The 13,808-nt window shown below is 43.6% G+C and overlaps 1 protein-coding gene across 1 annotated transcript in view; it reads left to right on the top strand.

The window, feature by feature from the left end:
* Positions 1 to 643: 643 nt before the first annotated feature.
* TANC1 (tetratricopeptide repeat, ankyrin repeat and coiled-coil containing 1) overlaps positions 644 to 13,808 on the top strand; it is a 42,315-nt gene continuing 29,150 nt past the window's right edge. The window contains exons 1-4 of the mRNA XM_054381331.1: positions 644 to 790; positions 7,965 to 8,066; positions 9,604 to 9,725; positions 10,660 to 10,849. Of these exons, the coding sequence (XP_054237306.1) occupies positions 655 to 790; positions 7,965 to 8,066; positions 9,604 to 9,725; positions 10,660 to 10,849 (550 nt within the window). The 5' untranslated portion in view covers positions 644 to 654. The remainder of the gene's footprint in view (positions 791 to 7,964; positions 8,067 to 9,603; positions 9,726 to 10,659; positions 10,850 to 13,808) is intronic.

Genomic DNA, 13,808 nt, shown 5'->3' with positions numbered 1-13,808 from the left:
TGCCACTTTAGTATGGCATGAACCAACAGCTTCCGTTTTCCTCAGACTGAAAAAAAATTATCGTTGCTCCTGTCAAATTGCACAGAACTGGACCACGCAGTTTTAAAACATTGAAAATAAAGCTTAGATGAGTGTGCCTTTCAGTGATCCACCTTTGGATTAAGTCCAGGGGATAACCCAATTCCTCCTTGAATTACTTTGTTAGACTGTTTTCCAACCACATTGGTTTCAGGATATCACAGCAACCCAAAAATTCCTTTTCAGCTCTAAAAATACTTTTAGTTTTATAGGAAGTTTAGGTTTACCTCACCTCTAAGGATGAAATCTGGAAAGTACTTACTTTGCTGAAGGTGAGATTTTCCTTCCCTCTTGCTGTCTCCATTGCAGTAAAACATTTTCCTGCTTGTGTATTTACCTTTTTCTACTGGTTACCTGGATCCTGCAGCAAAGGATGCACAGCAAGATGAGTCAGGCTGAATTGTTACTGGCAAATAAGTTTTCCTGTGTTAAATACTCATATTTCAGTGCGACACTCTGCTTTTTATGTTGGTGCCTCACCTAAGGGATGACAAAACTGTGTTTTTAGCAGGTGACCCATGCCTGGAGAACACCTCACAGGTCACAGCCACGCCTGGCCACGATGCAGACTTCCCCATGGGCGATCAGCTGGGCTGCGATGACTCCTACAGAATGAACTTGGCCAAAGGAGTCTCCATGTCCCTGCCATCCTCCCCTCTGTTGCCACGCCAGTCCTATTTGATGCAGTCAAGAGCAAACAAAAAGTCTCCAGGTAAAATGAAACTAAAATCTTCAACTCAGCTTTTCATACACAGTGCAATCATACTAACCTTTTGGAACAAGAACAAGAGCAATGAATGCGTTTTTCGTGCTTCCAGGGAAACAAGGTAACTGGTGATTCATAAAATACTTTATTTCATGTGGCAAAGAATTATTCAGGTATTGCAGATCCCTGTATTGAAATGCCTGGATGTGTTTAAAACTGGTTATTTATGATGTGTTTATCAGTTAGGTGGGAGACAGCTGCAAAACCTTTGTGCCTGTGTCAGTGACTGTGTAAGAGTGAATGTTGTTTGTGGCTTTAGCAGTTCATTTGTTTTGCTCCTACCTGCCTAAATGTATTAATAGATAAATTGCTGCTGAAGTGGTGACAAGAAACTTGTTAATTTTCAACAGTTGTATCCTTAGTAATGATCTCATGCTTCTGTGTGAGCCTGGCTAAATAAGGTGCTCCATCTGGTTCCCTTTTTATCAGCATTCTGCACATAGAAATCATTCCAACGTGCTAGCTTCACTTGGGTTCACTCGGGTCACAGCTTGAGCGTCAAGTGAAATTGTCCATGTTGCTATTGCTTGGGAAAACACTCAACAGTTTTGAGGTTCTTATATTGCAAAGTTTGTAAGATCTAGGAACAAAGAGTATCAGAAGTTGGGTTTTGTCAGCACTGAGGAACTGCGTTCGTTAGTTGCCCGTTTTACATAAAATTAAAAGTTGCACAAAGAATTGCCACAGGATGGTAAAAATAAAGTTTGTTAAAAGTATTCTTGGTTCAAGTTGCCTATTAATGCTTAATTTTTTCCCTTTCAGAATTTAAAGACAGTCACGCTTCGTGTATAAATAATTTTGAGTTGTTTTTGACACTTCAAGTAAATGTGTTGAGCCGCAGAGCAGTATTTTGTTGGTCTCTTACTACAAGTGATTTGTGTGCTGAAGAGCCTTACAACATAGAGTGAGGTCCTTGTAGTGGAGAAGGAAATGAGATTTTTGCCAGAGACTTCAGTGACTGTCAGGATCTAACTCTTAGTTTTGTTACTGTTGGGAAAACTGAAGTGCATTGTAGGTATGTTTGAGATCCTCTCTCACCAACTTGCCCACTCCATGTTTAGCTCAGTGACACACATTTGTATGAGCAGAGGGCAGGCTGCTGGCAGTTTCTCTTGCACAAAGTGCAGCTGATAAATTTTTAATGAAAAGCCATATTCGTGATGGCTTCAAAATCATTCTGCTGTGACACATAACCAGAGAAAAAGACTCCTTAAGCCTCTGGAGTGCTCTGAATGCTTTAGCATTTATGGAATCAGAGAATTGCTGTGTCTGGAAAAGACCTTGAAGATCTTATGTGCTGTTATCTTTTGCAAATACTCAACCAGGTGAGAGGGGGCTGATGGAGACATTCTCTGCTGGTCTTTCACCTTTCAGCAGAATATAGCTGATGGAAGATGAGTTAATACAAATTATCTTTCTAGTATCTAGTGGAAAGAGTAATAAAAGGAGAGAGTATCCTAAAGTGCTGATTTCAAAGCACTCTGGTTTCACAGCTTTCAGGTAGCAAGTTAAAGATTATTCAGGACATGGTGGATGAAAGAAGAAAGGATTGCACAGAAAGTTAAAAGTAGTGTTCTGAAATTAAGATGCAGTTATGAAGTTACCTAACCAGTGGTAGAACAAAATTCTAATTTCGGGCCTCTGTTTGCAAGTGAAGACAGAGCAGCTACTTAGGGATGTATTTGTCATTTTAGATCATATTGTTAATATTTTTTTAAGTCTTTGGAGCTGTGTAATAGGGCAGAGGAAAAGGAAAAGCCTGTCCCTTGGCATGTAATCATTTGTTCTACTTTTGCTGCTGTTGTGTAGTTCTGTTTGTATAACCCAGGCGTGTTGGGGGCAGACACAAGGTGATACCCTTGCATAACTTATCACAGCTTATATGACAGATGTACACAACTGAGAGGCATCTTTGCAGCAGCACGTGTGGTCATAGCTGCTTTGTTGCCCATCCATCTGCAAGTATGTCAGCCACTAGAACCTCCTAACACACAGGCAGGCAAAACCAGGGGAGAGCAAGCTGAACTTCTTCACTGGGACACAGGGAGCTGCATCATCCCGTGTGCACTATCTGCTGTGAGTGACACTTAATTATTTGCATAGGAGGTGGAGGAGCTTTTCCTTTGTGAGAAGGACTTGGAAGAGTACCAGTGTTTCTGGCCCCAGTTCAGTCTTCCAACTATAAAAGGAGGGAAGAGAGAAACTATATCCTCAATTACTAAGGAGCCTAAAATTTTTGGCACAACTAAAGCAACTGGTTCATTTGGAGTCAAAAGCTTCCTTAATGAAATAATTCATTGAGGAGGAGTAGGTGGATGAAAGAGCAGAAACAAACAGAACAAGGAAAAGGTTGTCAGTAGGACCACTCTGGGAAGGAGGAGCAGTAAATTGAAAAACTGTCGCAGTAAGTTGAGTTTCTTCTGCTATAAAGCTTGGATTGGTAACCATACAGGAGCACAGCTAAACCAATACTCTTCTTATTACAGGGGCAATAGTTGGCTGCACTCTGGTTTAGAGGGGTCAGCTAAAAGAGTGAAAATACTGATTTAAAACGGAGGTTCCAAAAGAAAAACGGGCTTAAGGAATTTAAGTTGTGAATGAAAGATGCTGCTGCTGCCCTTGGAGTAAATGTTTGCTGACTTAATGGGCTTGAACAGGGCAAGGAAGCAGCTTTCCTTTTAAAGACATCAGTGACTTCTGGCAGAGGCTTTCATAAACGTGCAATAGAACTTTTTAGATAGTTTTTAAATTGAGCTTTAATTAAAACTTTTGATTCATAAACAAATTAATCAGCATACCTTAATAACTGAGACTAAACTAGGTAAGAGAACTGGTTTCCCTTAAGGCTTCAGTTTTGCAGACTGATCTTGAGCACACTGGGAAGCAGTTCCTCTTGCATGCAGTAAGCTCTGCTGTGGCTCAGAGTCAATCCCCAGTATCAGTACAGGTACAGATTAGTTTGATGCTAATGGGAGGGAAAGCCAGGGCAGGGAATTCAGAAGGAGATCCATGAGTTTAAATATTCTTGTAAAAAATCAGATCTTTAAAATATAGAAATTTAAAATTACCAGGAAAACAAAAGATCATAACTTCCCCCTTCCCCCCCACCCAAAAAAAAAATAGTATAGTTATGTTTCCTCAGGAAGATAGAGGTGTAGCTCTAGTGGTATCAACTTTAAGAGTCCATAGTAGAGCTAGGGGAGAGCTCGAGAGGGGCTGCAGGAGTGGCTAAAGATGTGAAAAGGCTCTCAAAGAGAAGTTATTTAAACCAGTTCGGCTGGTATTTTTCTGCCAGGAAGAAAAGGAATGATGAGAGAAGGAAATAGTATGATTAGCATTTCATACCGTGTTGGTTAATTGTGGATGGTGCAGATTGTTAGAGAAAGGTCAAGATAAACTCTTGGAAGGAAAACCCATATAGAACTCTGAAAATGACCCATTCTGACTCAGGAAATGATAAGCCACTTAGCACAGGTCAGGAGAAGTGTACCAGGCAAGCATGTTTTCCCTAGCTTAGATTCTTCTCTGCTGTTTGCTGCTGATAAAATGCTGCCCCAGATGAACTTTTAGTCAGACCTGATTCAGCCATTGTATGGGTTTGGAAAAGAGCTTCCATTGTGCAGATACAGTTCCCCTTCAAATGAGTCCTTTTTCATCCGTGGGTTAATTCATGTGTCCTATTCCAGATTAGTGCAGGGAAATAACATGAATTTTCCTGGCTAGTGCAATGTTGCTCATCAGATCTGCAAGTACTGTAAGTCACCTCCACATTAGCTTGTGAGGAAGAAAATTCAGTGGTCTCTTCCACAGCTTAAAGTGTGAGCGTTTAAAATACATCCTGAAGGTATTTCCACTCTGATCTATATTATATGACTGCTACGTGTCGTTCTGGTTGTTTTTGTTGTTCAACTTTGGCACATCTAATTATACCGCTGCTTACAGATGGCAGGTTTGGTCTATTGTCCCCTTAAAGAATGTGATTTTGTTTCAAAGGAGTGTATTTTTAGCTGCTTCCAAGGCCAGTGCCCCTTGTTTTTGTTAGGAAGCAGCATTGGAAGAGCACCCTCTGGTGATGGTTGATAGCTAAGTGGCCATTGGTTTAAAAAATGTGGAAGGAGATGATTTTACAAGTCTTCTCATCTGCTCTAGGTGGAGGCATAAACATCTGCTCATAGATGACTTATGTCCCCCAGCCAGTATGCCTTAGCTGAGGAATTAGGTTCCCACCATATTCTCATTTTCCACTTTAGGTGGCATGCTGAAAGAAGGTAGGGCCTGTTAAGGAAAGGCCTCCATGCTTCTGAGAGGGTTGGTATGAAGATCTGGTAGAACCAGGTCATCCCTGGGCCATGATGTGTGTGAGGTAGCAAGCACACTCCTCCAGGTCAGTCGTGGTGTGGCAGGGCAGAACAGTACCATGGGGAGGCTAAGACCAGAACAGAGAGTGTCACAACTTACCTCTGAAAGCCATCATCAGCCTCATGAGAGTGAGCAAGGCATCAGTGTATCTCCTGAGACTACTGCCAAAAGGCAGAATGGGACCCTAGGTGGCTGCAAGTGTGGTAGCCTAAACAGATCATGGCTTTTGTTACACAAAATGTGGGCTGGCTCAGAGACCTTCAGCATGCCCTTGGAGTTTGAGCCAAGTAGGTTTGTATTTGGAGACCCAAACAAGTCAGGAAAGCCACCTCATCAAGGGCAATGTGGTAAAGTTAGCCCCAGTCCTGGAGTCTCTCCCCAGTGCTTTCTGCATGGGTTACAGTATTGGTGAGGGGCCGCAGGCTGGAACACAGGGAAAAGTTGAAAGCCTGAAGTGCAGTCCTGAGTTCTACTCAGCTAGGGACCCATCAGGATCTTCAAGTCTGACTCCCCACTCCTCACAGGCATACCTAGAACTAAACCATATGAGCAGGAGCATTGTCCAGACAGTCCTTGAACTCTGATGGGCTTGGTGCCATGGCCACTTCCCTGAGGAGCCTGTTCCAGTGACTGAATCTTTTCAGACAATTCTGGCTTACAGAATGTTGAGAATCTTAAAGACAAAGTTAATGCCTTCTTTTTGCACTGGCTCTCTGATGTTTACACCACATCTGCATTTGTCACAGCCTTTGAAATAAACCTTTGGAGCATTCTTTAGAGATTGCATGTTTGTAGTAGCTCTAAAATAACAAGGGGTTGTATTTAAATAATAAGAGGAAATCACCATCTACTGCCAGAGCTGGGGAGGTGCACAGAAACACCTCTGGGTTAGAATGTTGTTAAACCCAGCCCCTGACTGTGTTTCTGGGGGACTTCCAGCTTATACTGAAGTTCTTCTGGATGAAACATTGCTATTGCCTACCACACCTCAAGCTCACTGGACCTTGGAATGTTTCAAGTGGCTTTGTTACACACGTTACAAGAAGTTGGGATTGCCTTAATGAAAATCATAGGACAAAAATTTGGGTTTGAGTTTTCAGTCCCAGTGATTCCATTCCCCATGCCATTTAAATATCTTAGCTTTCCAGTGTAACTTTGCAAGTTTCCCTGTTCGTGCTTCGTGTTGCAAATACCTTCATGGATATAAAACTCTGCTGGCATTATTGTTTAGGATGTGGATAAATACGTGGTGGAGTTTCAGTTCTATGATCTGTTGTGCATCAGACTAGCAGAGCTAGCTGTCAGTTGCTGCATGAAGATCAGAGTTTCACCCTGTTCCTGGTGCCAGCAGAGGCTTGCTGGCTCAGTACTGTCAGTATATGTTCTCTGATGAACCTTCAGAGGGCAGCCTCACTCCCCTTCTCTTGGAGAAGTCCTGCAGTTAACGTTCCCTGTGCTTGCTGCTGAACCATAGTTAGCAGAGAATAGGATCCTGAGCAGCCTGAAACCAAAGCATGAGGCTAAAAGTGAGAGTACAGAATGCATCAGTTTAATTTTGTAACAGTGTGTGTGTCTGTGTGTGAACACACAATTCCCTTCATGCGGAAGGTGTGTGGCTGTGAACTCCCTGACTGAGAATGCTGCTGTTTAATGGAACCAGGACCTGTTAGTTGCTGTTAATGTTCTCTTCGTCTGAACTCATCTTCACCATTCTTCTTGATCAGGACGTGTGTCAGTATTTGGAGAAAGCATGCTATAATAGAAAGCTTCTTGAGTTTGAATTATTTAGTGTCTCGACGTTGCAAGCTGTTTTCTTGTAGCGTTTTTCTCCTAGCTTCAGAGATGCTGATAACAATATTATCTTCCTGTTAAGAGTCAAAAATCAAAGCTCTCAAAGCTCCAAAACAAGGAGACCCATTAAAAATTAGACCTGAGTTTGAACATGAAAAAGTTGCTCATTTTACATATAGACAGGAAATATTTTCAGGTTTCACAGAATGTCAGGGGCTGGAAGGGACCTTGAGAGATCATCTAGTCCAACCTTCTTGCAAAACAGGATCACCTATAACAGATCAAACAGGAACTCATCCAGGTGGGTCTTGAATATCTCCAGAGAGGGAGACTCCACAACCCCCCAGCAGCCTGTTCCAGTGTTCTGTCACCCAAGGTTTGTCACAACCAGCAGCTTGGGTTTGTTTTCCAGCAGGCTCTGCATTCCAACAGGCCCAGAGAAAGCCTTCCTTTCTCACCAGAGGGGAAGTGCAGCAGCTCAGTGCTCTTTGCAGTAGCAGCTGTGAATGTAAGGAATAATTCCTCTACTTAGTTTAGTCTTGAGAAGAGAAGGCTAAGAGGGGATCTTATCAATAAACATGAGGAGTGAGTGTAAGATGAAGGTGCCAGGCTCCTTTTGGTGGTGCCCAGTGATAGGACAGGGAACAGTGGGTACCAGCTGGAACACAGGAGGTTCCACCTCAACATGAGGAGGCACTTCTTTATCATGAGGGTGCTGGAGCCCTGGAGCAGGCTGCCCAGAGAGGTTGTGGAGCCTCCTTTTCTGGATACTTTTAAAACCTGCCTGGATGCATTCCTGTGCATCCTGCCCTAGGTGATCCTGCTTTTGGACTCAATGATCTCTGGAGGTCCCTTCTACCCCCTACCACTCTGATTCTGTGATACTCATTGTGGAGGATCTACACTGGATATAGGAAACTTGTGGTCCGTTTGGGAAAACTTACATACACTCAACTCATTCCCATTGCAGGTCCAGTCAGGAAGCCCAAGTACGTGGAAAGTCCTAGAGTGCCAGGTGAGGCAGCTCTGCCACTGAGAAAAGGATCAGAGCAAGGAGAACCCTCTCAGAATGGTAAGCCTACTTTATGTGGTAGAACAGGTCTTCATTTCAAACACTGATACACAGGAGCCTGCATAATAAGAATGCCTGACTCTTTGCAAGGGTGCTTTGCAGATATAACATGGTAAGGAGGAGATGCTTTTCATGGTGCTGCAGGATGTGGGTTCTTGGAGCTGTATTGCTGGCCAAGTGATGTGCCAGTGCTGTTGAGTGCCAGCCACCAAAGGCCTCCTGGAATTTTCCTGAGCATGCTTCCCGTGTAAACTGATTCCAAGTGTCTAGCTCTGCACTGGCTGCAGTGCTTCATTTTGGAAATGTGAAAGTTTGCTCAACAAGGAGGCAATAACAGCAGACTGCTGTGTTGGTAGAGCTGGGATAAGCTACTTCCCTGGAGTTACTTGGTGGTGTTGGAAAGTTTCATGTTCATTGAACTGGACTAGTTCATAACAGAGTGTGGCTTTGACAATGAATGTCATGGTCAGAGCAGAGTCACCCCTGTGTTGTTGGTACCTAGCTGTATGCACCATAACATGGATTTCATCTGCCTCATGTTTGTAGATTAATTTTTCAATTTGGCTGACCTTATTGAAGTCATTGCTGACGTTCCAGCTGAGCATTTCTCTGTTTTCCTTTTGCTTCAATTGTAAAGAAAACTGCAGTTATAAACCCAATGGCTTCTGTTTTAAAAAGCACCAGGGAATGTTAGCTGTGTCTTGGGTGGGTAGACACCATATGCTTGCCATACTGACCTGATGCTTTTTTTGGCTTAGTGAAGCCACAAAGGAAAGACCAGAAGAAAAGGGGCAATTCAGGCCACCCCTTATCCCCCTGCTTTTTTCTCCCCCTTTTTTTCTCTTCCCCCCCACATTTTTTTTCCTTTTCCCTCTTTTTCTCTCCCCTCTTTTTTTTTTTTTTTTTTTGCCTTTTCCCCTTCCCCCCCTTTTTTTTCCCTTCCTTCCCCTTCTTTCCCCTCTTCTTTTTACTCTCCCCGTTCCTCTTCCCCCCCCCCTTTTTTTCTTTAAACACTGTCAGATATTAATTCTTGCACCAAGCTGGCATTGGAAGTGTGTCACTCCTTTGCAGAGCACAACAAAAGTCTGTGGTGTTAGTTGAAGTTTTAACTGTGAGATTATGAAACATCTGTATTATTACCCTCTACTTTTCATGTTTTTAACATTACAGAAAACTATTTAAAAGTACAGGACAGACTCTCAGTCTGCCATTGAGTTTTGAGAGCCCTGAGTTGAATGTTGCTGTTAGAACAGTCACACTGATCATCAGTACAGTGATGTGCTGGTTGCTCATAGCCATTTCTGAACTGGCAGGGTTGGGTTTTTGTCTTCCTTAGATATGTGTAGGTATGCAGAGGATCCAAGACCCACCACCAATTTAAAGCCTAATGGTCAAAAAGTTTAAATGGCATCAGCTCCTCTGCAGATATGCTGCTGACAGAATTTATCAGACACATATTGCTGGTGTTCACATTTGATTGTGCTTTTTCTACAACATAAGCCTTTCACCTTCAACTTTTTTTTCCTCCATTCCAAAGCAAAGCCTGATAAAGACTCGAGCTGTTCTCCTGCAGCACAAGAACTGATGACAAGGTTGGGCTTTTTACTGGGAGAAGGGATCCCAACGTCTGCTCATATAGAAGAGAAAAATGAAGTCATGGTAGGACAATGAAAAAGAATACATTTAATATTCATCCTGTTTCTCTGAGGACTAATGTTATTTCCTCTATTTGCTGGTTGCAGCTACTTGATACTTAGCAAAAGACAATTTTAATAGTCATATGGTATAAGAATTGTAAATTAATTCTAAAGTGTGTGTGTGTGTTTGTGAAATTGTGAGGTGATCCTGCATTCTTAAAAAATAAAACAATAGGCTTATTTCTGGAAGTTAAATCTGATCTGCTATGACTGTGAACAGCTAGGGTTCTCTGCCTTATTTTAGTGTTTAGGAGGAACTTCTTTTTCATTCTAGTCTCAGTGATTTGTGAGAATGGAAGATGTTGATGGCTTGTTAGGATAGGAGCATGCTTCTGGGACATGTGTGATTTGTGTTATCCAAGAAGTTCACTTCCATTTGACAATATTTCCCTGTCAGTTGGAGGCAGGGAAGAAGCAAGCAGCTACTGTCTGTATGAAACTGATCTACTAACCAAAACTGCACAGTAACTACCAGTAACTCTTTGTTCCCCTTTCTCTCTCCACTTCCAGCCCCAAGCCTCATAAGTCTTGGTGCCTCCATTTGGGTTTCGTTGATAGTGAAATGTGAATCAGACTGCAGCTCCAGTGTTTTAAACCCAAAAAAATAGATACTGGGGGCAGAGGGGAAAGGTATCCAGTGGGGTTTAATCTATCTCACTGCATCTCTTCAATTGAACTGTACAATTCCCTTCTTTCTTCAGAAGTGGCTTTTAATAGCAATCTTAAAACACGTTGTTAAGGTTCCCAATCAAGGTGAAGCTTCTGCTACTTGGAAGTTCTTGCTTGAGAAGTGAGCTCTTTGCTTTGCTCTTACTCTCCTTCACCTTGATGTGTCTGATGTTCAGCACCGTGGTGTGGTGCCTGTGTAACAACTCTGTTTTTTCTTCACCTTGCAGTGTACAGTAGCCAGCCAAGGAGTCAGCCCCTGCTCCACCCTCACGAGCAGCACCACATCACCCAGCACCGACAGCCCCTGCTCGACGCTCAACAGCTGTGTGGGCAAAGCAGCAGCTAACAAAGGTAGCCCCTGTGGAACCATCAGCAGCCCTAGCTCCACCCTGGAGAGCAAGGACAGTGGAATTATAGGTAAGCATCTTAATTAGTAATAGAAGTTATTCTTCTCTTAACAGTACCAATCTGCTGCTTTGTGTCATTGTGTTCCATTTGACGTTGTCCATGGGGCCTGTTCCAAACCCTCTGTACCTGAAAGATTGAAATCACATCTTTGGTTGTAACTGTTGCTGTTTGGTGGGCATTCCCCTTCTTCTCCTGAGGCAATTTTAACGTCTCCATGATATCTTTTAAAAGAACTGATTCCTCTATCTCCCTCCATTAGGACATAAGGAAATATTTTTTTTCAGGGAAAGAATGGTCAGGCATTGGAATGTGCTGCCCAGGGAGGTGGTTGAGTCACCAACCCTGGATGTGCTTTGAAGGTTGTTTGGATGTGGTGCTTGGGGATATGGTTTAGGGGTAGACCTTGTAGAGTAGGGTTCTGGTTTGGACTTGGTGATCCTGAGAGTCTTTTCCAACCTGAATGTTTCTCTGATTTCTTATTTTCTTCTACCTTTTTCCCTTTCCATTGTATATGTCTTTACAGTGCATTTCATAATGGTGAAGCACAGTGTGGCTTAGAGCTGGTTTGACCAATACAGGCTGGGCAGGGACTGGCTGGAAAGGAGCCCTAAGGAGAGGGACTTGGGAGTGCTGGGGGATGAGAAGCTCAACATGAGCTGTCAGTGTGCACTTGCAGCCCAGAAAGCCAACCAGAGCCTGGGCTGCAGCAAGAGAAGTGTGGCCAGCAGGTCAAGGGAGGTGATTCTCCCCCTCTGCTCAGCTCTGGTGAGACCCCACCTGGAGTACTGCATCCAGTTCTGGAGCCTCCATTACAAGAGGGATATGGAGATGCTGGAAGGTGTCCAGAGAAGGGCCACAAGGATGATCAGAGGGCTGGAGCACCTCTCCTATGAGCACAGTCTGAGAGAGTTGGGGCTGTTCAGTCTGGAGAAGAGAAGGCTCTGCGGTGACCTTCTTGTGGCCTTCCAGTATCTGAAGGGGGCTACAAGAAAGCTGGGGAGGGACTTTTTAGGTTATCAGGTAGTGATAGGACTGGGGGGATGTGGAAACAACGTATTTCTACCCATAAGTCCTGCACCCTATAAAGCCATCTGCAAAGTCATTCTCTTCCTCTTTCTTCCCTCTCTGCTCCCATGGGAGATGTCCTCTCTTATCGGGTAATGCCGGGGGAGTATCCTCAAGGCCTCTTAGGCCTGTCTAGGCCTAATGCCAGGAGGAGAATGGAGGGGGGGCAGTCTCAGACCTGGCCAGCCTGAGACTTGCCTAGCAGCGGGAGGGGGAAGAAAGAGCCCTGGGGGGTTTGGGTTTACCCTCAGGTGGGAAGAAGGGAAGGATTGGGAAGCTTTTGGGAATTCTGTGAGGGGTTCTGTACACTTTGGGATACTCTTTGTCACTATGCTTTGTGGTTTGTAGTTCTCTGTAGCTTCACCAATTGCTTTTCCATTTAAACTTTCCATCACTCTCCAATCCGTTTGTGTGAGTCTCATTCTTTTGTCCCTTTTGGGGGCAAGAGACGATCTGTCTGGCCCCAAACCAGTACAGGGGAATGGAACAAAGCTGAAAGTGGGGAGATTCAGACTGGATGTAAGGAAGAAGTTCTTCACTATGAGAGTGGTGAGAGCCTGGAATGGGTTGTCCAGGGAGGTGGTTGAGGTCCCATCCCTGGAGGTGTTTAAGGCCAGGCTGGATGAGGCTCTGGCCAGCCTGATCTAGTGTGAGGTGTCCCTGCCCATGGCAGGGGATTGGAACTGGATGATCCTTGAGGTCCCTTCCAACCCTGACTGATTCTAGGATTTTATGACTTCCAGCTGAAGGAAAAAATAACTTAGGAGAATAACCTAAATCAAACTGCTTAAAAACAGTGCCAACTTCTGAGTAATAGGCATGAAAATGAGGCTAAAATGGGATATCAGGGCAGAGATGTATGATTCTCCACTGAGTAGATGACTGGCTCTCTACAGCCCTCCTCTAGGGAGCTGGTTGAGAGCAGGGGTGGAAAGAGAAGATCAGAGGCTGGGGGTACTCCTGTATAGCTCCTTCAACCAAGTATAGATGGTTGATGATCATGGGACCATATGAAATTCACCTGATGGAGTTCTGCTCAGTTGCCACTCAGGTCTCAAATTAAGGGAGAATTTGAACACTTCTTGTCCCTTGGCATAGTGTGGCAGCACCCCTTACATCTCAAAAGGCCTGAAACCAAGAAGGGAGAGAAGAGGCATCTCTGTGACAAGTGACCTGTGGTTTTGTTCTTTGTTTTTGAGACACAAAGGTGTCTGTGCATTCCAATTTGTTAGTAGTAGTAAATGTGCATTTTAAATTATGACTACCAAGTGTATGTGTTCTAATGTCCTTGACAGAATTCATCCAGCCATGAGAATAGTCTCCTCTGTCATCTGGGTTTCCATTGTGTTCCTATTCCCACTGTGTTTTCTGGGCCAGCAGACTCTGATGGGAAATCTCTTTTCTCCTTTTCCTTCTTTTTTACTTATGGTTCAAGTTTCTTTTAGCTTTCTGGTTTAGTGCTCTAGTTGAATTCTTCTTTGCTTCCATTGGGTTTGACAATAATAGTGGTGGAAGCAGATTTTAATCTTCAGCAGTGAGCTAAGTAGGAGGAAAGACTGGGCCACAGGCCAGAGCATAAGCTTGTGTGGATATGTGCCACTGCTTCAGTATGGAAATCAGCAGCAAGGTTTCCTGATGCCACATTTCACTCCAGGAGGAATCATAGCTTTAAATATTTCATACTTCAGGAGGAGCCAGATTTTTTTTTTTTCTTTGCCACAACCATTAACAATGAAATGGATTTTGTCATACAGAAGCACAGTCTAGGCTGTGTGCAAAGGTTAATGGAATGCCTGAAAAGCTTTTTCTTCTATTGCCTCTGAAATGTGTGTCCTATTATTGGTGTTCCTTAGAATATGAGCTCTTGAATGAAAGCAGCAGATCTTAAATGCCTTGTGAATGT

Source organism: Indicator indicator, chromosome 5 (assembly GCF_027791375.1).
Source record: "Indicator indicator isolate 239-I01 chromosome 5, UM_Iind_1.1, whole genome shotgun sequence".
NCBI classification, from domain to species: Eukaryota; Metazoa; Chordata; class Aves; order Piciformes; family Indicatoridae; genus Indicator; species Indicator indicator.
The sequence above is the reverse complement of the archived record's forward strand: the minus strand, read 5'-3'. Positions and strand labels throughout refer to the sequence as shown.